The 22,900-nt window shown below is 42.8% G+C and overlaps 1 protein-coding gene across 1 annotated transcript in view; it reads right to left on the minus strand.

The window, feature by feature from the left end:
- The window catches only part of FBRSL1 (fibrosin like 1), a 399,203-nt gene extending 379,252 nt beyond the window's left edge, over nucleotides 1-19,951 (minus strand). The window contains 1 exon segment of the mRNA XM_086623316.1: nucleotides 19,757-19,951. Coding sequence (XP_086479442.1) covers nucleotides 19,757-19,951 — 195 coding nt within the window.
- Between the last annotated feature and the right edge of the window lie 2,949 nt (nucleotides 19,952-22,900).

Genomic DNA, 22,900 nt, shown 5'->3' on the forward strand with positions numbered 1-22,900 from the left:
ACTTTGTCTTCAAAAACTGCCCACCCCAAAAACTGCCTCATGCAGGGAAGCAGCGAGGCAGTTCCCGAGTGCCTGGCAGAGCAGCGTTACAGCTGTTGGGTAGCACACACGTAGCCCAGAGATTACTGAAGCTTTGCAGATAAGAGATAAACAATACTTTATATTTCACTCAGATGTAGATTATAAGCCAGGGAAAAGAAAGCTTAAAAGGTGAATGGCTTCTTTTGGCATTAGCTGAAATCTCTGTATAGTCTCCAAAGAAAGCCAACAGTGAGGTCAAGCTACAGGATGGGAATTCTACAGACAATAAAAAAAACTGGTTTTAAGCTCTGAGTCAGAAAAATTCAATGTGGATGACCACTTATTGAAAGGGTCATCATCCAACAGAGAGAAAATTGCTAGAGCAACAAAGAGCCCAGAAGTATTCCTCAATTTATAGAAACCACAGAGAAGGGCAAATTCTAAATCTGTCTCCTCCTAGTACTATAGTTTGCCTCCAAGGATCAATTTATCCAGTAGAAACCGCTTTGCGACGGTGCAGTCAAGTTCCTTCTTCTCTGAAATCTAAGCTTAAATCATGAAACTAAACTATTGTTTTATGGCTGCACGCTGACATTTAAATATTCCTCTAGCATTGAAAGCACATCTCAAGTACTGCACTGACAAGCAAGAAGGGCAGATGCGCGCTATCGCCCCAGGCTGTTTTTTTCATACAATCATAGAATGGTTTGGGTTGGAAGGGACCTCAAAGATCATCTAGTTCCAACCCCCCTGCCATGGGCAGGGAAACCCTCCACTACACCAGGTTGCTCAAAGCCTCATCCAGCCTGGCCTTGAACACTTCCAGGGATGGGGCAGCCACAACTTCTCTAAGCAACCTGTTCCAGTGCCTCACCACTCTTGGAGTGAAGAATTTCTTCCTTTTATCTAATCTAAATCTCCGGTCTTTCAGTTTAAAGCCATTGCCCCTTGTCCTATCACTACATGCCCTTATAAAAAGTCCCTCTCCAGCTTTCCTGTAGGCCCCATTCAGGCACTGGAAGGCTGCAATAAGATCACCCCGGAGCCTTCTCTTCTCCAGGCTGAACAGTCCCAACTCTCTCAGCTTGTCTTCATAGCAGAGGTGCTCCAGCCCTCAGACCACCTTCGTGGCACTCCCCTGGACCTGCTCCAGCAGCTCCATGTCCTTCTTGTGTTGCAGACTCCAGAGCTGAATGCAGTATTCAAGTATTTCAGTTTTCCTCAGCGGAGTAACTTTACTTTTTACTATACTCTACAAGACCACACTGTGCATTGGCATTCTCTGTTTATAGAGTCAGAGCTTAGGAAGAACATTTACAGATTTCCCACTAAAATCCCAAGGCCTTGAGTGTTTCCCTATGGCAGAGCAGTTTGCAATACACCCGGTCTAACGATGAGTGCGCCCATCAGGTTACGCTGCACCTGAGCTGCTGGTGAAAGAACCATCATAACATAGAACTAACCTTGCCCAGCTGCTCTCAAAGAACATCGAAGCAAAGCTTGAACAGGCTCCTCCATGGATCCTCTAGCAGGACTTTCCATGCATTAAACGAGTCACTGTGAAACAAAGCCAGCTCACCGAGGCTTATAGTAGAACTGTCCCACAGAGCAAATAAGAACCTTTCATATCTGAAGGCAGATAACCCTCCCCCACAAGTCCAACTTTCTGCAACTCTTCCCCTTTCTGATTTTCATTTTTTAAGTATCCAGTTATATTCTTCTTCTTCTCACTTGCTCACATTGGTGCTCCCAAAGCAATGAATTTGGTTTGCCAATTACTGCAATCAAGGGAGATGGGGAACATGAGGCACAGATTAAAAAACTGCTCAGGCTGCGTTCTTCCTCAGCACTTCACCTTTTTGATACATCTGTGTGCTAAGCTTAACACTGAACAGCACTTGACTCAGCCTCAGTTTGGAGTAGGAAGAAATTAATTGCAATCTAATAGGATTCAAATTGGTACAAGGGATCCCATCATTACGGGACAAGAAAGAGTAGAACCGCAGTACATTAGCCAGCTAGCAAAGGGCTTCGGTCAATGCAGTGGAACAGGCAACACCATCGCTGAGACATGATGAATTGATACCTCAATAATTGTAATTTATTAGTCAGTGGTGCTGAACTAGCATACGAACCAGGTGGGAACGGACTAAACCTACACAGCGTTTGCAGAAGAAATGACATCCCCTTTGCAAGGTCTAACTCGAAATAATTTCACAGCGATGTGAAGATGTGTCACAGCTTAATTCAAGCAGCAGTTATGTGTACCAGAGGATGAAAGTGTAAATCAGCAGCAGACTGGGAAACAGAAGGCTCCTGGTATCAAATATCAGCGGAGTTGCTCCCTCACTGTGCAACCTTTGACAAGTCACTTGACCTCCTGGTGCTTCAATCAAGGCAGCTACGGCAGCGGGTTAGAAGCAAGATTCCCATCATAAACCACATTCGCCCTCTGTGCTTATACCTTGAGTAAACTGCAGCCCCTACCTCGCTGTATTTGAAATCCACACTGGAATTATCACATGAGACTGGCCTGTGGATATTTAAAGTCATGTGTGACAAACAGGCTTTATGTAATGAATGATGGTTAAGCTGCAAGAATAAACTTGACAGACATGCACACGCATTCGCATTCACACAAAGGCCAACTGTCCCACTTTCACATGAGCAGCTCCAAGGGAACATCAATAAAGCAAAACGAAGGTTCAGTTGTGGCATGGATGAATGCACCTGCAATGATTTCCTCCCAGGTAGCACACAGACAGGGTAGTAGAGCCCAAGGCAGCAGAGGTTAACAAGCCTGGATCCCCGTGGGCTTACATCCCTGTTCCTCCTCTCTGCTGAAGCCTACGCCACTGAATATTCATAACTTGTTGCTAAATTAAGCAAACATTCACATGGCTAGTAATGCCACATGCCCCCCTGATTTTGCTGGGCAGGCAGAATTTTAGGAATTTGGAATATTCTCCAGTTTGTTTCAGAAAACAGAATGTAACCCAACAACACTGGAGGCGCCAACACAACTCACTGGCAGCTGCTATTCCCCTCCCATCTTCTGTTAGAAGATGTCTTTTGGATGCTGAAGACCCTAAAGTACACCCAGCTGGACCTTAACAACTCCTTTTGCCTTTTCCCATCCAAGGTTCTTGAGGGAAAAGCAAATGTCTCCTAGGCAGTGACTCTAGGGAGGATCAGAAGACCACACTGGAGGTGAAGGTCTGGCTCTTTGAGCTAAGGGCAGTACATAAACAAATCCCACTGCTGGGAAGAATAAAAAGGGATGAATTCATGCTGAACTGCAGAAAATGTTTTTCTTGGCAAGCCAGGGCTTTTCTAGCCCTTTTTAGCCCACTGCAATCAGCTTTATGTACGTCTCATACATAAGCTGCATCATCAAGTGGGGCTATTTCAGAGTAATAGATACCTGAGCCCTTTCTCAAGCGTACGTAAGTAGATCTATTCCTTCCTAAAGCTTCCTGAGAAGCCAGTTACTCAAGACAGAAAACCACAAAATTATACACTCAGTATTTCTAACCAGCTCTTCACCCTAGAAGACCTTTAGAGGGTTTATAATTTAAAAAAAAAAAAAAAAAAGCAAAAGCTTAGACTAGAAAACTGGCCCAGCAAGTTTGCTATCAAGATCCCTCCCCTGGGTTCGTACTGCGGAAACACCCTCAGTATTCACACCTAGTTCTGAAGCATGAGATGATGATTAATAACAGCATTAGATCATCCTCAGCAATTGCTGGAGCTTTCTGCAAGGTTCTTGGTGGACTGAATCATTGAATGGTCCTCAGCACCTCTGTATGATGTTCCACAACTTAAGACCAATCCCTTAAATCTTGCTACCAAGACCAAGAGTCCCACAGCAATGACCTTCTCCCTCCCTTCCTTTTTTAGGTTGAAAAAACAGCCTTGTATTTTCCCGTACGGTAATAAATTAATCACCATGTCTCCTACTACTTTTCTTCTGTATATTGCAAGCATTTTAAAAAGGAAGTAAAAATTACTATCTCCATCTTACAGATAAGCAACCTGACAAAAGATGGCTAAGTAATTTACCCCATTGCCCAGCAATCTAATGGCAGAACTTGGTAGAATAATTCTTTTAACCTCAGCAACTCCACCAATTAGTACTATTGGCACAAATACAGCCTCTCCTCCTCTTTCAGAGTTATTTTTTAAGGAGGAGGAGAGTTTTAAAATTATGTGTCTGCGGTGTCTGGAAACAGAAAAATAAACAAACAGTTAGTTAGATACTAACTACCACTGTGCTACAGATCAAGATTACTCTTCAATTCAGAAATAAAAATATTAATAAAGGTTAATTCCTTACGGAGAGACTACCAGGTGAAAGTCAGTATCTGATAGTGAAAAAGATCATATCACTTACTTAGATTTTTATTATAACATATGTAGTTCAGCATTGGAAACAGCTAATTTTTTGGATAAGCAGAAGGAAACAATGAACATTTACTGATTAAATCCTAATTCTATCAGAACAAGCTTCAAGTCGAGTCCATCAATACTTCACTAGGAATTAACTAAGGACTCTCATTTGTATAGTGGTATTAACAGCCTTTGTTGCATAAAAGAACTAAGACAGACTCAGCTGTTTTAGCAGATACACCTTAAGCAATTACAGTGCACCTCAATAGGTCTCTGAAAGGCAGGAAATACCTGATCAATGTAAGACAACATGGTGCTGAATACTGCAAAAAAGTCTCAGTTTTCCAGATTCTGCAAATGAATACAGCTGAAGCAGTAGAAATTCTTGTCATTACCAACCTAAATTAAAGACAGTCTGCCAAAATAAATAAATTATAACCATTAGGAAAATAAGCACATGATGCCACAGAAGGAAGCCTCCAAAACTATCAGAAATCCTATTTTGAGTCCCATTAATGCAGCAGAACATACATATTGCAACAGCTTGCACATTTTATTGGATCTATCAAAACAGAATAAATGCATTTATTCTAGTAAGAGGTATCAGAATACAAAAATGCAAAGAGTAAACTGGTAAGTGGGATTTATGTAAATGTGTAAGTTAGTGAGGAGCACATTATATCAACAAGTCACTGGGATTTAGGCTCTCAACTAATTGAACCCTTGTGGTGGTAATTTCTTGTAAGAGCATCTTTTTTTTTATTTGCATTTACAAGATTTGATTAGCAGAGTGCTTACTCTCTTTTTTAAGCAAAGCTGACTCTACCAAAAGACTTCAGAAGTCTGTAAGAGCTCCCACTACTGCACCCTCCTAGTCCAGCCCTCATCAGTGTGATGGAGTTCTGAGGAACATCCAACCGCTGCTGTTCCAAATTCTTCAGGACCAAAAGCCTAGTATGCATGAGTGCTCCTCTTCCAGTTAAGGACAGAGCTACTGAAGTGCAAGCCTCCACGGTCTACATCACTGCTAATTTCTTTACACAACTCACACTTTCTTTTTCACTTTGCAATTGAAATAATTTTTCACAAACCAAATTCTTCTCTGTGTTCTCAGTTGCAATAAACAATAACAACCAGGTATTTGTCAAATTCCCATACAACTTATTCTGTAACTTGTCTGCCTTTGGCTTTGCCTTAGGCTTATGCCTATTTGAGGTGACCCAAGGTTGACAGACAAGAATTCAGTCCCTACTAAATAACATGCACACACCAGGGAAAAAAAAACAAAACAAAACACAAAACACCCAACCACAAAACATACTACTTTTTTTTTCTCTAGGACAATGTAGACTTTATTACATCTGCTATTACAACGTGCCTATAACAATGTTCTCTAACAAGCAGCCCTAAGGTCAAATGTGTCCCTTCATCAATTTACGAGAGGTCCCTGGTGCTGCTGCTGTAGTAGACTGTCTGGGGAAAAAAAATAATCCCTTTATTCCTCTGCTTCACTGTAAGAAAAAAAAAAAAGCTATCAAAGACATTTTTCTTCTCCCTCTGCTCTCAACAAGTCAGGTAAACAGGGAGGGAACATCTACCTGCAAAGGACTGTAAGAGACCAGCATTTGTGCAGGCATACAAAAACACACTGTTTATTTACCAAGCTAGTCAATGTATGAGGATGATTCAGAACAAGGCTAAAGGGATTGGGAAGATGTCTTAGCAAAACACCTGCAAAGCTATTTTACATGAGGACAAACAAAAGGCACTCTGGATGTTAGTGTCATGTGGTCTTCTTTATACAAGAATTTCACAATTCAGTACATTGCTGGGGTCAAAGCACTCTGACAAGCTGTAACACTAGTTCAGCGATGCTCCTAGCCGTGTAGCCATTGTGCTAACCTACTCCTGGTTTGACAGTAAAACTGTGACTGTTTATTTTTGCTCAACAGATCAGTATTGACCATTAAGTAATGACTATATCCACAAAATCAGATTTGGTATTAGTAAACTTTGCCACAGAAATGCTTCCTGCTTGCACTCAAGTAGCAGGGAAGGAGTTGATCTCATCGGCCAAAATGGCTGAGTATCAGTCTTACTCATGCCTGATTGCATGACTTTTGTTTCATGTGTTGTGATTTGTTTCCACCTCTTCGTGTGGGTTTTAGTCACAGACTGGCACTGACGTTAATGGGAACTGCCCTATTCGGCCCCGCAACCTGGAGTCCCACCAGAGCTCTGGGTGCCTCCAGCTATTAGTAGACAATTCTTGGGATTGTCTTTGCCTATTTGTTATGCACCGATTCCCATCACTTCTGATTAAACGTGGTAAATCCTGCAAACATGGAATGAGCAGCCCCTTAAAAGATGCTCCCCACTCCTCCAAAAAAAAAGAAAGAGTACCCTTTGGGAATGACCTATTTGGGTCTGAAGAAAGCCTGAGCTGTTCCTTACTCATGCATAACTTCATTGCTTCTGTTCCCTCCACACCCTGCCCAGTTGGCATAATTTGCAGAAGGGTTTTGGCATGGACAATTGAAACACCCACATGCTGCCTGAACTAAAAAGCTTGATCCTGGAGTCCTTTTGTTCCTGAGCAACAGCATCACGAGACTTTTATTTTGCTAACACAGGCTCCGTCTGCACTGTGGGTTTCAACCCAGGAACACTGAACTCCAACCATGTTCCCAGATTAGGACAGCCACAGCCTACACCGTATCACCCCACACGATGGCTAGAGAAGGCTTAAAGCCTGGCAAAACTCCAATCTTCACATTCCATATGACCGGAATAAAATTCCCTCTAAATTAGCAGACTCCACCACTAAAACCCAGAAGTCACCACACGTGGTAATTAGCACACACTTTGTTGTGGTCCAAAACCAAGACATGAACAAAGAACGAGCATGGGCCACAAGGAACAGTCACAAGCTTCTTCAGAGAGCAAGCGTTCCCCGCTCCGGTGCCGTACCCGGAAACAATTCTAATCCATCTTTCCCTTTAAGCAGAGACAGCGCTGCCACTGACGACGATACGGCAGTGACAAAGAAGGGCTGAAATTCAGACCCAAATTGTTATTCCCCTCAGCTAGGCAATTATGCACAAGAAACACTGCTTGTAAACACTTCTTTGTCAAACACTCAATTACAAGCTGCTTTATGAACAAAATGAGCCAGTCACAAGGAAAGCAGAGGCGAAATGGGGAAGCGGTGTAAAACGGCACGCAGCCATTGCGCCCCCCAGTAACGCTCAGGGCCAAGCTGGTGTCCCTCTGACGGGAGAGCACGGACACGTGCTGAGAAAACAAGGAAATCAGCTTTTCAGAACGGGGTTCAGGTTTTGTGGATCCAGACTTTGTTCTCTGCTGTAGGGATTATTTCCTATGTGGTAAGCAAAGAATAACTTTTTTATTTTTATATTATTGGTTTTGGTAGTTCTGAAAGAAAAAGAGCACATGTACAAATGGGGAGTAAGCTAAAAAAAAAAAATTTCAATTCCCGCCACACGTGTAATATGACTCACTTTGTGTTATTCACGTTCACCTTTATACACTGAAATTGCTCCATATAAGCTCAAAAATAACCGTAAAGCATTTTTTTCATATTAAAGCTGCAGATGTACTCCACTGCAGATCTATCTGACCAGCTGAACTACCTCCATCTTCCACCCTAAAGAACTGACACATTGACTCCAAAAAAGATACCTATGACTGACACTACAGACAATAAACAATTGCCCTGTGGCCACTCAAAGTTTTGAGAACCAACAGAAAGACAACTTTATGAGATCCAGCACCACCTTCCAGGAGGCTGCAATATTACAGCATCAGAGGGCTATTCATCACAGCACTGTTATTCTAGCTGCCCTGGACAGCATCCACTACTTGATCCATTACTTTGTCCTTGGATTCTTTTAGTAATATTATTCCAGCAGATAAGATTTCCCCTGGAAAAGGTTTTTTCCTTGTTTTTGCTATTCAGTGTCACTGAGTCAAGAAAGGCTGTGAGAGGAAACATTAGAGTGCAAAATGAAACCTATTAATAGTCTTCAACTTCAACTTCCATTGGATCTGCAGCCAAAGGAAGAATCGAGCCTGTGCTTCTTTCCCTAGTGCCAAAATCAAAGTCTTTAACAAGAGCAAAGCGCAATGCGGAAGGAAGACTGAAGATGAAAAATTTGTTTTTAAATAAAAAAACTTGCACGTATTTACATAATAGACTTTAGACACTAACGTTCAGAACCCAGCAACTACCCAAATACTACTTTGCTTTGTAATCTCAACAACTCCAACTGCAAAGAAAATAAAGCGAGAGGAAGCTACCAGGGCCGGAGGAGAAGGAAAAAAAACCCACCACACCCAACTTTTGCATAAGATGATAGTAAGAGTTTATATGTATAATTCCTAAACTTAACATCTGAAATATCCTCCTTGCTAGGATTATTTTTTTTAAAAAAAGATATTAATTTCAAGGCTCAACTTCAGAAAAATTTTAGAATCAATTTACAGTGCTAACAGCTGGAAAACCTACATACAGACAGGGCATATTTCAACTCAAGTTAAAAGATACATACGTACCCGACTCCCTCAACCAGTAAGCTTGGAAGAGCCTTAAATCTATCACAAACCCCTGCTGGCTTTATTTAATTCTTCAGTTTCTTTTAGACAAAACGTTAGAGAAAATAGCACAGGTTTCACAGACTGATTTTGCCAAATAAATAGTGCGATAGCATTCACCTGAATAGATACTAGTAACCTTGCTTGAAGGGCTAAAGGGAAAAAACCAAGTGCTTATTTTACTTAAGAGATGGCTTCAAACCAAAAATGTGCTTACTCAAGCTGTGCATATTCTCAACAGCTCGTGTAAACCATCCATCAGGCAGAAGTACGAAAATCAGCTCCCTTAAGGCTCCACACAGAAAGAGGCCGAGGGATGCGGGTAACACTGCCCAAGGCTGCAGCTCGCCAGGCGAGAGCAACTGAGAGGTGGGGAACAGCATCATCTTTGATATGCTTCCACAAGGAAAGCCAAGTGAGCTGGACCAGTGCCACCAAATGACTTCAGGCAAAGGCTGGCTACAGCTCTGCTACAGCTCCTGGTGCACCGATCCCAGCAGTCTCTTGCAGAAATGGAGATCCTATGGCCAGCAGTAAGCAAGGATGAGTTCTGCATGTTCAAAGTAACAATATCTCACGAAAAAGATATTTATTCTGCCTCAACCACAAGTGACATTGGGATGTCATTTTTATGTTTGTTTTAAATCAGCTCAGATTTAGACTCGAGCTGTGCAGATGGTTTAGTTATTGTAGTGATAAGCGTGCTAGAGGAAGAATATTGTCCGTCTGCATCTACTATGCTTGTTTCACACACACACAAAAAACTGTGATCATCCCAAAAACTACAGAGATGGAACAATACTCTACCTGCTGCTATTCAGAGGCCTTGTATTTTATTGCAGACATTTGGTGCAAGCCCAAGAACAATGGCTACAAGTAGGTAACAGATCCCAAACCCCTGTGCAAAGCTAGGTAAAACATTAGGCAGCTCGTGCTTAAATCAAAATTAAATAACCCTTTAGACATTTCTTATCCAAACCAGAAAAACAACATGCAAAAAGGCCATGGCTGCTTCAGCTGCTTCTAGATCTTAGCCACTTCTGTGGCATCTGCATTACACCCGGGAAAAAGGGCTCTACACAGCTCATAGGACACCTGAGACGTGTCCTATCTCACCATCATGAAGAGATGTACAAGAACATTCTCCAGGCAAGGTTCTGAATCTCTACAAACAGCACACACTACCAGGACCAGCTGAAGACAGAGCACCATTCAAACAGTGCTGTGCTGCTCTGTTCTTCAATTTGCTAAAATCACAAGATGCAACAGAAGTGCTGTATCTTGGTGCATTCTCCTCTCCAAAAGCAAATATACAAATAAAAGAAAAAAAAAAAGAGAGGGAAGAAGGAAAAGAAAGAGGACTTTGTACATTGTGTCAACCAATTAAATTCAACAGAGAAAAAGACAGAAGTGGTTACAGCTTCCTGTAAATTAATTCATGTAATTAAATCTCCTTCTCTAAATTACAAACCATTTAGCTCTTCTTTTGTAACAACGTAACCAATGACCACCAACAACCTTTTTTATAGGGTCTGATGCCAAATAAGTTGTTAGCAATGAAATTTCCTTTTTATTTCTTCCTTTCAAAAGAAGCCATTGTAACAAGATCCATTCACAGCTACTTACAGAACATCAACGAGAAGAGAGGATTGCTTTGTTTCCCTTTATTCTGCTCTTGTCTGAGGCTATATTTAAGCAAATGTAACCTAAGGTCCTTATCAGTCACCTAAATGATGGACGAGAAGCTCAATATGAGCCGGCAATGTGCTCTTGCGGCCCAGAAGGCCAACCACGACCTGGGCTGCATCAAGAGGAGCGTGGCCAGCAGGTCGAGGGAGGTGATTCTCCCTCTCTACTCTGCCCTCGTGAGACCTCACTTGGAGTATTGCATCCAGTTCTGGAGTCCCCAACATAAGAAGGACATGGGCCAGTTGGAGAGGGTCCAGAGGAGGGCCACGAAGATGATAAGAGGGCTGGAGCACCTTTCCTATGAGGACAGGCTGAAAGAGTTGGGGCTGTTCAGCCTGAAGAAGAGGAGGCTCCGGGGTGACCTTATAGCGGTCTTCCAGTACCTCAAGGGGGCCTACAAGAAAGATGGGGAGAGGCTGTTCAGGAGGGCCAGTTGTGATAGGACAAGGGGTAATGGTTTTGAAATAGAGGGAGGTAGATTCAGGTTGGATATTAGGAAAAAAATTTTTACCATGAGAGTTGTAGAACACTGGAACAGGTTGCCCAGAGAGGTGGTGGATGCTCCATCCCTGGAGACGTTCAAGGCCAGGTTGGATGAGGCCCTGAGCAACCTGATCTAGTTGGAGATATCCCTGTTCCTTGCAGGGGGGTTGGACTAGATGACCTTTGAAGGTCCCTTCCAGCCCTAACCATTCTATGATTCTAACTGCAGGCAGAGAAGTTAAAGGTGACCTGCAAGAGTTTTAAAATATGGAGTTTATAACTGGCTTAACTACCTTCCTATCACTTGAATTTTCTGACCTTTTTTAACTTTGAAAACACCAGCAACGTCAGACCAAGTCTCCCCTGTTTGTTAGGGACGAGCCTTGCGAGATGAGAGCTGCTCTGAGCGGCTTCCTTTGTTTACAAAATGTCTGTGCACGTCTCTAGTTACTGAGATCTGTTTGGCCACACTTCACTGGGTCTGCAGGTATCCCATCTTCTCAGGTGGGGAACCGAGATGGAGACATAAGGCTTCCGAAGATGCTGTGGTTAAGCTCCACTAGATGTAGTACGAGAAGCCCCAGTGCTGAGAAAGCACTGGTAGCATCCAGTGCTTTAATCACCGTGTTCTCTAGACCTGCTCTAACACATATTATAAATGCCAGCAGCCATCTAGAGGCCTGAACACACTGCTGTTGTCCAACTGCTGTTAAGTGGGAGAGGTGAATGGGGACAGACGGGATTTTGGAAAAGAGGATAAGCAGGGACAAAGAAGGTAGAAGCCAACGCTGTAGGCAAAGCCTCAGGGCCCAGCTCTGAACACAGCAGGATTCATACCATTGTAATAGTGTTACGATCCTTTAATACAAAGCAGGGAGCAGAGTGCATGTGGCAAAACACTGCATCTCCACAGCCACCCAGCCTCCACTTGCTCTGCCACCTATGAGCAAGTCTCCACCCAAGCAAAGCCCATGGCAGTAAGGTGATGGTCCAGGTGAGCAAGCCCTGCCCCACCAGGAACAGAACCAGCGTCCCCCAGCTGTGGGGCAGATCAAGGAGCCACACTCAGAGGCAGCTGAGCCTTTCTGGGAGGATCAGGTGAGTCCTGCAAGAACAGGGACACGTTGGGCACATGGAGCAGCAACATTGGCAAGTGAGGGTGAGCTACAAAAGGAGAACCCACTGGTCCAGACAAGTGAATAAATATTTCAACTAAACACACTGCCAAGTTCTCCCTCTGTTGCAGAGTGGGCTCTGCAGCCACTTCAAGAATCTCAACGAATTCTTGGATAAATTTAGCAAAAACAACAGCACTTCTTTGTAATAGCAGGGTTTCATTTGGGAAACAAACATCCAGTATTTATTTACAAAGGATTTCTCCTCCTCCTGCCACTGCTGTGCTATGCCCACTGCTTCCCCTCTACTTTGATGCAGAAAACAGAATACCAAGTGCCTAACTAGGACTTAAAGCAGATTTTTAAATTAGTTCCTGACAGTGCAAACAGATTGCTATTGATTGAAATGAGGCTGATTTTAGGCCCTGGATTAGCAAACCTAATGACTAAATACTGTATTGCCCATTTCAGTACTTTGCACCGTTACTCCCCAGTGGTTTCCCAGGCAGCTGTGAAGCCTCCGCACTTGCAGATTAGCGGGAGAGAGCAAGGCCAGGCCATCTGTGTCTGCGCCGCTCAGCCGGAAACACGGACCTCCTCTGGAATCCTCCGGGGACAGGGCCCCCGCCACTACAACCCCATCAGGAGCTTTGAAGCCAGCGAGACTGTTCCCGTGTTGAAAAGCGAGCACGTGCTTGGACAGGCTCTGCTGAGCGCCAGCACCATGCCTCGGAGCGGGCCGCCTCCGCCGTCCTTGGCTCCGGCTACAGGGAAGGGAAGCACCAGCCCAGGCCACCTCTCTGGGTCTCCAGATAGCCCGGCTGGAGTCAGTGGCAGCGAGACTTCACACGGATAACATGTGCTATGATAACAGTCCAACTCTCCCAGCAATCCTAACTGCGTACTTAAAACCAACTGGCACAGAGCTTTCATGTCCAAATTGTAAATTCTTGTACTTACAAAGGTAGAAATGGATCCTGGTTTTAAGCAATACATGAAGCAACATTTTCCTGATTAAAAGAAAATGGACTTTTTTCTCCCTTTTGCTTTGTTGTTAGTTTCAAAGGACATTTAAATAACAATATCTGCTAACAAAAAGGGTAACATCAATTAGAAACAAAAAGAAACCAGTTTGTATAATTTCAGTGTTCAAAAGCAGTGAAATGCAAACACCAAAGCAACACACACCATACCAAACCAATCCCCAAAACCCACATTAAAGGCAACCTCTTTTTTTTTTTTCCTGTAAGTTGGCTGCCTAGAATTCATTTGCTTTTAATAACCTGAGATAGTGAAGGTAACAGAGTAAGTTGCTATTACACTTAGACCCCCTTAGACACAATTCAGCTTCCAAATGCTATGTTATTAAGTCATGGAAGAACCGGCATATTCATACCTGTCCTCTGGCCTATAGACAAAGACTCCAAAGGTTATTTTTTGGACTCTCTCTCCTACATGGCTGCTGAACATCAACTAAGAAAGTACATTTCAGTCTCTGAACTCTGCATCACTAAGCAAATGCTCTACCTCCAGCCCACCAGTGGCTTCAAAAGCGCATCCCAGTTTTCAATTTACCATTTATCATTATCTGGAAAAAATAAAATAAAATAAAATAAAATAAATAAATAAATATTTTTTAAAAAAAGATAATCCAGCCGCCACATGCTCCTATTGCCCGACCATCAGCACAAGCAGTATGATGCCAAAGGAAATTTTCCACACAAGGTGTTTCATTAGCCAGCTGAGTTTCTAGACTGTTTCTCTCTGCCTTGGGAAAAGCCCCACAGCCTTTCAGTATCACCACCACACATAAAATGGGGCCAAGGGTACGTTTGAAGACAAGCTATCAATTTTCACCTAGACATCAAAAGAAACAATGTGCACCTTTAGTTCAGAGCAGCAGGAACCCTGAGTGGTGTTCTCCTGGGGGCAGGAGAGGGTGTTACGTTCATCAATGAACGTTGGATAACGAGCTGATGAGCATCACAGAAAAATCACATGAATAGGTAATCAAACATGTTAACGTAATTCAGCAGTTCCAGCCCAGCAAGAGCCACAGTGACAATACGCATTAATCATCAATAACGCTCAGCAGTTTGACGAAGGCTGGGGAGTGAATGAGACACAGGAACCCACTCTGCTTTCCCTCCCTCCAGGAAGCTCTGCTGAAGTCAGAGAGATGTCACACCTCCAGAGCAAGATGACAGTGTTAGCTTTCTTGTCCCTTCCTCCCCTGCTCCAAACCCAGCATGCTATTCATGAGCGTTAAATACGTGCTACACCACCCTGTTCTCCTCAGCTTCTTTGAGACTCTTCCTCATCTTGGGTGATTTAAACAGTGGGTGAGAAAGGAAGGGGGAGGTGTAAGACACTCATCTTCATGACAAATGACTATTTGCAGAACAGAGTGTTATTACAGCCACATGTAACATCTAAGCATATTTAACACATTGTGATGCTCCTGAGCTGACTATCCACAGAGATCAAGGTTAAGTTAACCTGAAATATCAGCAACTTTTTCCTATTAGCCCCAATTCTTTTCAGCAAGTCAGCCCATTTTTAGTCTACATACAGAAATGGAAACTGGTCCTGAAGCTCAGATAAAAACCAATATTATACATCCAGAGTGGCCCCAGACTGCTCAGCTAAGGCTAGTGAAAGACAGACTCAAAGTTCAAAGGGTAACTCTCCAAAAGCCAGAAGAATGACTTAGAACAACACAAGGAAGCATAACTGGAACTAAGAGGTTTCATCTTACCTCTTTCTTCATCTAAATGAATTATACAGCCAACCATAGAGGAATTCTTTAAAGAGGAGATGGGCTGCTCTCTCCCACCAGCACTGTCTGCAGCTGCAGTGGGGACTCCCTTCCACAACCCACTGGGTTAGTCTTAGACGTGGCTTTTAAAAAAGGCAATGACTCCATTTCCAACAAATGCTCTGGAGTTGGAGGAAGCAACACAATTTCAAAGAGACAAGCTTTACTGCAGGCCACTCTGGCTACACTAAAATACATCACACCTTTAAACACTTTCTCATTCCTTGACATACCCCTGATGACTGCGAGAGGTTTTGTTGCCTCTTGTTGGAGAGCAGTGGTTTCATGTCAGTACTATTCCCTGTGCACATGCATTGGCAACAGCCCTAAACCCCCAGAAATCTTTGGCCAAAGGACCTATATCTATTTGAAATGCCCTTTGCTCCCTCTGCTTGGTTACAGCAGGGGATAAATGTGTTTGAACGATTTTTATACACAGTTGGAGTAACAGGCTGGAAAGGATAGATTGGATCCTGCAGCCCTCTCCCCATACGCTGAGGTACAGAAGAACCAAATATTCAGGAGCAAATAGGAATCTGGATGCTTTGTCAAAAGGAGTGAAGTATTAAACTCATTTTCTAAACAAAGCAGACAACCTGGCACTCAAATCAGCTTACCACTTTGCACCTCTCTACGAGGATTAGCAGAATGCCATAATTATAATGCCCAATTTGATTTATTAGAGGAGGCTGCGTAGAAAAGATGACAATTCAGTAGCATTGTGAAGAGAAGGGATGAGAGTATAAGGAAGGCTTCACATTGAATAGCAATTTCTAAGCAACATCTCAGTATAATTAGCATTAATTACAGTAAGCTTTCCAAATTAGGTATAAACCTATGTTTAATAACCCTGAGATGCAAAAATCACCCCCAAATTCCAGGAAACTTTAATATTACAGCCAATTTGTCTAGACAGCTTGGCAGGAAATGCCAGAATTCTAGATGTGAACTTTGTGGTTATTAAAAAAAGGAAAAATTATTGAACCTATCTATATCATTTGCATAACTAGTTTGAACTAAGAATAGCTTAGTTCATCTAGCTTAGATTTCACTGCTACTTTCATCAACCTTACAGACCTGAAAACTTGCCTGGTTTTCACAACTATATCAGGCAGGATAATAAAAGGTATTTAAAAAAACTCCCCTTTCAATAACAGATGAATTCTAAGTGTGATTTGTTTAAAAAGACACAGTGTATTAATGAGTCACTCATCATAGGTTTTATTTTATACTCTTTAAACAAGCTCCTTACTCTTTTTAGAGTTTGTTACTTATACTTACAGGCAAAAAAAAAAAAAGATTAAACAATGAAAGGTGAATTCAGATTTTCATGAATCTGGCAGGAAATACCCTATTTAATCACTGATGGCAGCCAAATACTAGCCCGAAAAAAACAGGTAACAATGTTCTCCTTTGTCAGAGCTGAAATACAAATAATCTAAATGTTTGGTAAACTAAGGCAGCAGCATATAATCACAGAAACTGAAGTCTGGCCAGTGTAACAAAACCTCATACTCTAAAGGTAAGGGGTTTCTAAGGAATTGTCATGAAATGCCTAGTGCCACAACTACTTGAAACTTAGTTTTAAATCCCATGTAGACGATGTCACTATTAACTACCACTTCACCTTCTGCAGCGGGTGAAGAACCAGCTCACCCCAGCTCCAGCACGAGGGGACCTCCCCGCTGCCCGGCAGAGCACGGCCTCGCACACCCACAACGGTGCCAACACCTGCAACGCGCTGAACTCACTGCAGCGTAATTTTAGACCTGAAGGAAGGAACGACTCCCAACCTGCAGAAACGCAGTATTTACTGCAGCCAGGCTTTCATGCTAGAGAGATTTTGGTGGCAATCAAGACCTAATGACCTCCTGCAGTACTCCTGGTTTCCACACCCCAACTGCACCACTCTTGGTTTCATCAGCATGAGCAGCTGTAAGGTTACTCCAAGGACTAGAGGGGAAAGTGAGCCAGCTTTACGTATACTTTGCAAGGGTCACTGGAGTGGTGTTTGGGGTGTTTATTTTCACGGAAATAAAAAAACCCTGACACAACAGCCGCTTCACAAAGGCAGAGGAGCTGATGAAGCACAGTGCCACGATCCTGGTGCCAGCAGCAGGCAGGAACAGCATCGAGGAGCACTATTACTTCTAAACATTTTATATCAAAGCCAGGGACTTCTGGTGAAATACGTGCTTAACGATTTGTGGGTTTGGATACCAAGAAAAGGATCTTAGTTGCTCAAATCTTTATTGAAACTAAAATGTGCATCTATTCATCTATAACAAGAAGTCGTTTTAATTTGCACAGAGTGAGCATTTGTGCACAAACTCATCACACCTGTAACCAGAGGGGAAGCTGAAACCCCATCACTCAGCTACCAGCAAAACCAAACAAGAAACTTGATACATTTTAACTACGTATATACTGACGAATCTAAAACCAAAACATTTGGTATCACTTAGGGGAGTTAAAAGAAAACAAACCTGGCAAATATTTTACTAGGAGTGCATGGTTACATGGTTTAGTACCTAAATGTCTGCAAGCCGAAATGTACTAACATCTTTACGTAAGTTATTTGTACTGCATTATTCCAACTATTTTTTTTTTTGAAATCAAAAGAAAGAAAACAAAAGTCTGCTGATTTGTTAATGAGAACAACTAGCCATCAGAAGAGTGGGGCCATGAGCACACCATTCAAATTTCTACCACAAAACGTGATGAGCCCTTTTGAGCAAAAATGCTACAATACAATCACAAAAGACTGTGTGTGGTGAAGTTACACAGGGAGTTACATTAGATAACCTTAACGATTCTTTCAACTCCTAAAATACTGAAAGTCTGAAAAAAACACTTTCAATAACTGGGCAATTCAATATTTCGTTGTCTGGCACGCATACAGAACTAGTTTCACAGAACAGAAGGTGTGCTTGGGTTAAACAGCTCTTTTTCTCTGCATCACAAAGAATAAAAAACCAGTTTTTCATCGTAGTGTACTACTTAGCTCAGACCAAACGCTGGTGGGTCAAGTACACTGGGGGTCTTCCCACTGGCTGCCATTTGGCACCATGTTAGCGGACAACTGGGAAAGTGTTTGCACACAGATAGAGGCTGCTGTGCCCTGTGGATTCCAAACTGATGAATGAGCAGAGTCACCAACAAATCTCCCTGCTGAGCAGCAGTTAAGTGATAAAATGGCCTGCCAGCCATGGTGTCTCCTCTTTGTCTCCTCCCCAGCTCTGTACCCGGGTACAGATGGGAGTGTCCACAGTCATACCCTCCAGCATCACAACACTTAATTCGTTAAAGCTCTACCACATTTTAGAAGGGCACAGAGAAAAGACTCCCCAGAGCACATCTTTCTTCAAACCGAGTTTCCGCTTCTAAAATACTTCAATATTCTCTCCTTCTCAACATACTGTTTTGGGGTGTAGTGGTTTAGCCCAGCCGGCAACTAAACACCATGCAGCCACTCGCTTGCCCTCCTCCACCTCTGCGAATGGGGAAGAGAATTAAAGGGGAAGAGAATTAAAGGGGAAAAGGGAAGGAGACTCCTGGGTTGAGATAAGAACAATTTAAGAAGAATAAATTAAAAGTAATAATGATAATAAAAATAATAATATATAAATATATATAACAATAATATATACAAACAAGTGATTCATAGTGTAACTGCTCACCATCTGGTGACCAATGCCTGTCCCGTCCTGCCAAATGATTCCAAAATACGTAAGTCCCAACAGCGCAATCCCAGATGAGCAAGAGGCCCGAAAAGAGAATAAGAGAGAACGAACTCCAGGAGACCGAGAGCCTGAGAGTGCCCTCAGAAGAGAATTCCCAGAAAAGCAAGAGCTCTTCTTCCCAGTCAAACCTCACCTCTATACTGGCCATGACGTTGCATGATACACAATACTCCATTGGCCAATTTGGATCTCAATCCTAAATCCAAATTCAAATCATAAGGGGAGTTGTGGGCCCTTTGTCCCAGCTACGCTCCCCTCCAGCCTGTTGTGCTCCTGCACACTGGTAAAACATGAGAAGCTGAAGGGTCCTTGATGTCTCAGCACCAACTATAAACATCACTGCGTTATCAGCATTCTTCTCACAACAAATCTCATACTAAGTCCAAACCACAGAGCTCTTCTAGCTGCTAAAAAAGAAAAACTAACTTTGTCCCAGTCAAAACCAGGACATGGGGGCACATGAACTTGATTCAGAAGATGGACACATTCATGTTTGCAACTTCCAGGTGCGCATTAGCAGGTATGTCTTCCCCAAAGAAGACTATGATCCGATTGATGGTTTCTATTTGTGTCCGAGACCGTAAGACCCACAAACCTATGGTGTGAACTACCACACCTTCTCAAAGCTGCAGGATACAAGGGAAGTCTGCTCCTTCCTTCCTACATTGCCCAGCACATCTCATCTTCCCTTTTGGCTTATGAAATTTGTCTGCAACACAGCCTTTGTGCACTTGGCCAGAAGTCTTGTAAGAGATATTGTTTTCACCAGTGCAAGTTACCAGAGAAGCCACTTATATTAACAGCCCCAACCTACCAGCACGATGACATTTCACAGTGGCCAATGGCACAATACAGTCACTTCAGATGAGAAACAATTTCCCTACCTGTTTGGATAGCTTCAAGGGGAGTTTCTTCTTCATCCGTTCTTTGCCTCTCTCTGCCTCTCTCTCAGAGCTCCCAGCATCATTATTATGGCCATTTTCACTCGGCTCAGCAGACACACAGTTCTCAGATTCTCTAGGTTTCTTTCCTGGATGCCTCTCCCATTTCTCCTTCCGCTCCTGAGGCTTTAGCGACATGTCCTTCTGTAAAGGAGGAAAAAAAAAAATAAAATAGTAAGTTCTTTAAGTTCTTGAGACTACTTTTAAGCATTAAGCAGTATAAATATTGAGTAAAAACACAAACAAGACAGCATGTTCTTTCCAGAGATGACTTAACATAAACAATTAGACACACACAATGCAAACAGTAATTTTAGATTAGATTAGGATGAATACTCTCCAGGCTATGTGTTTGATTAATTTCGAAGATGCTGGAACTGGTTATGAAAATGAGTTTGCTTCAGATTAATTCAGGAACCATACGTCAACAGCACATGAACAAACCAGCAACCTGAAGGGAGGCCTTTAACTGTTCAACTGAAACAGAGGTGGGTTTTATTTTGCTTTGTTTCTGATGTCAGAAAGCAACATATCAGACCCCCCTTGGGCCTGACAGTCTCTGATTCACAGTAGCATTCACATGGGGAAACGCACTTCTAAAGCCCATCATGCATTCAATAAGCCAGCTGAGATCAATGGATCTCAACACATGACAGAGGCTGAACACCTCCGAGTGTTAAGTGTCGGCCCTGAATCAGGACCGTGACATACAACGTAAGCAGAGTTCAAAAGCGGGTATGTCATGTCATGATGATTAACATAGGAAGTGAGATCAGAGAAGGGAATTACTATTGCTATCCCTGGCATCTTTGAGGATTGAAAGCAAACTCTTGGCGACAACATATTGACCTCTCCCCCTAGACACACCACACAGAAAAAGAGTTTAAGAAATAATATAACAAATTTCTATGACATTAGTTCACTACAACTAGATAAATTTTTCCCCAATGCCTTTTATTAACTGCTCAAGTGTAAAAACTAAACTCTTTTTGGAACATTTTGCAGAATCTCTATGCTAATTAATTTTTTATGCGAGGTAAATGTATCAGATTAGGAGATATCCTAAAAGCACTGTTTACCATGCCAAAATTCATCAACTTCAGCCACAGAAATTTTTCTAAATGCCTCATCTCCCTTTTCTAAATGCCTTGCTTCTGACTCAAGCAATTGCATCATGGATATTCGTATCCTATCTGAATGGAGCTCGCAATACAACTCGCTCCTGTCAACGCACACACCTTCACTACTGCAAAAGAGCTCATGAAAATCATTAGCTCTCTAGTCTCTCAAAAACTAAAGCCCAACAAAAAAGAAAATTAGGAACTGGGATGAAATGCCCTGCTGATTGCTCTAGATTACTTCCTCCCCCTCTCCTTTAATTAGTGAATTGACTGCCTCAGTGTGCAACATGCTGATTCCACTCCAAATCACTCGCTGCTTAGAGTTACCCTTCTCTGTGAAGCAAGATGATGCACTGACTCTTCAGGGCCACAGAGGCACTGAAATTTGAATCACGATGACAACACGTATACAGCTGTTTCCTACCCAAAGCCAGGCTCAAAGACAATTAGCCAACACTCAATCCCTATACACCCTGCACAGGGGTCCTGCGTGGCTGGCAAGCTCCTCTTAAAGCACACAAATATACAGCAAGTTGCAAAACCCCCAAACATACAACCCCCACCCCAAAGTTAAAGTAAGTAGCACTGTCTCAGAGGCGCAGAATGCATCAGAATACAGCTCAGCTTACCAAGTCCATAACTAGAGAAAGACCACAGAAAATGATTGTCCGGCATTATTCTCCATGAATGACAAAGCAAGGAATACAAATCAGTGTTCAGTTGCTCAGTTTGTTTTTTAGTTTTAAGATAACACTCTAAAGCAGCAGTTTGAGATGCCACTTAAAGAAGGTCACATTGTCCTATTTACTGGGAATCTGCTGAGACAGAAATCAAAATGCTAAGCTTCAGTAACTAATCAGAAACTAGTGCAATGGAAATGACATCTGTTAACTGATACTCAGCAAAACTTTAGAAACACAAGTCACCAAAAATGCACGTTTCTTCATGAAGCCAGATGCAGCTGCAACGTGACAGCAGACCCATGCTGGGTGCTGCATGAATTCACACGGGGCCTGATAAGGGAGGATGGAGGCTGTGGCAGCGGAATGTCACCACCTGAAAGCACCAGCAAATAAGATACTCTTGGCTCAGCACGTAATATTCACTTTTAAAGATGCCTTCAAAAGCAGTAAATGGCCATTTGGGTTTTAATTCTAGCTGGCTTCACATAGGGATTGGGCCCCTGTTAATGCCTCAGGGAAAGTCTTCCCTCAGTGCCCACAGCACATCCACTGCGGGTTTTGTAAGATTCATTTTCCCACACAACTAGTCAGGAAAATTGCATTTTTCCCCTTACTGAATCCTACAAAATTCCCTATTTAGAAATGTAGCTTTTTATTCCCATTTTGTTGAAGGATTTGAGGTTTGTCTCATCACTGAGCTACTAGCAAAATTAATTCAGGGAATACAGTCATAGCTGGACCAAAGCCAAGGAAATAATGCATTCACTTGTAGTGCCACTTATGTCCAAGAATCTCAAGCACTTTCCAAACAGTCGTGAATTAAGACCCAAGCCCTGGGAGCCGAGGCTGCTGCTTCCCTCTGTCAGGAGAAAGGCAGAGGGAGGTGTCCTCCGTCCTCGGCTCCCCAACATATCTGGGGCAGCTGCCAGGAAGAAGCCAAGTTTCTTGGTCCCGTGACAAGAAAAGCTATTCCACAGCCCCGTTCCTCCCCACTTCAGCAGAAGATGCAGCTCGCAGGACTTTGCTTCTCTAAGAACGCAGGAGACTGAACTCAGGTTCTCCTTACTGACGGAGGGTGACAGCAGGGCTGGTTTCCATGCTGCTAAATGCAGTCCTTTTGCAGCCTCAGGCAGAGAGCAGGAGGGGGCTACTGGGGTTTCTGTTCTTGCCTCCTTTGTTTTCTTTCTATTTAATCTACTAAAAGAGCCTTTCAGTGATTGCTCCTTTACTAAAGTTTATGACCTCCAAGTTGGGGACCTCACTTAACACAAGAGCTTACTATT

The sequence above is a fragment of the Tauraco erythrolophus genome, chromosome 19 (genome assembly GCF_009769465.1).
Source record: "Tauraco erythrolophus isolate bTauEry1 chromosome 19, bTauEry1.pri, whole genome shotgun sequence".
NCBI classification, from domain to species: Eukaryota; Metazoa; Chordata; class Aves; order Musophagiformes; family Musophagidae; genus Tauraco; species Tauraco erythrolophus.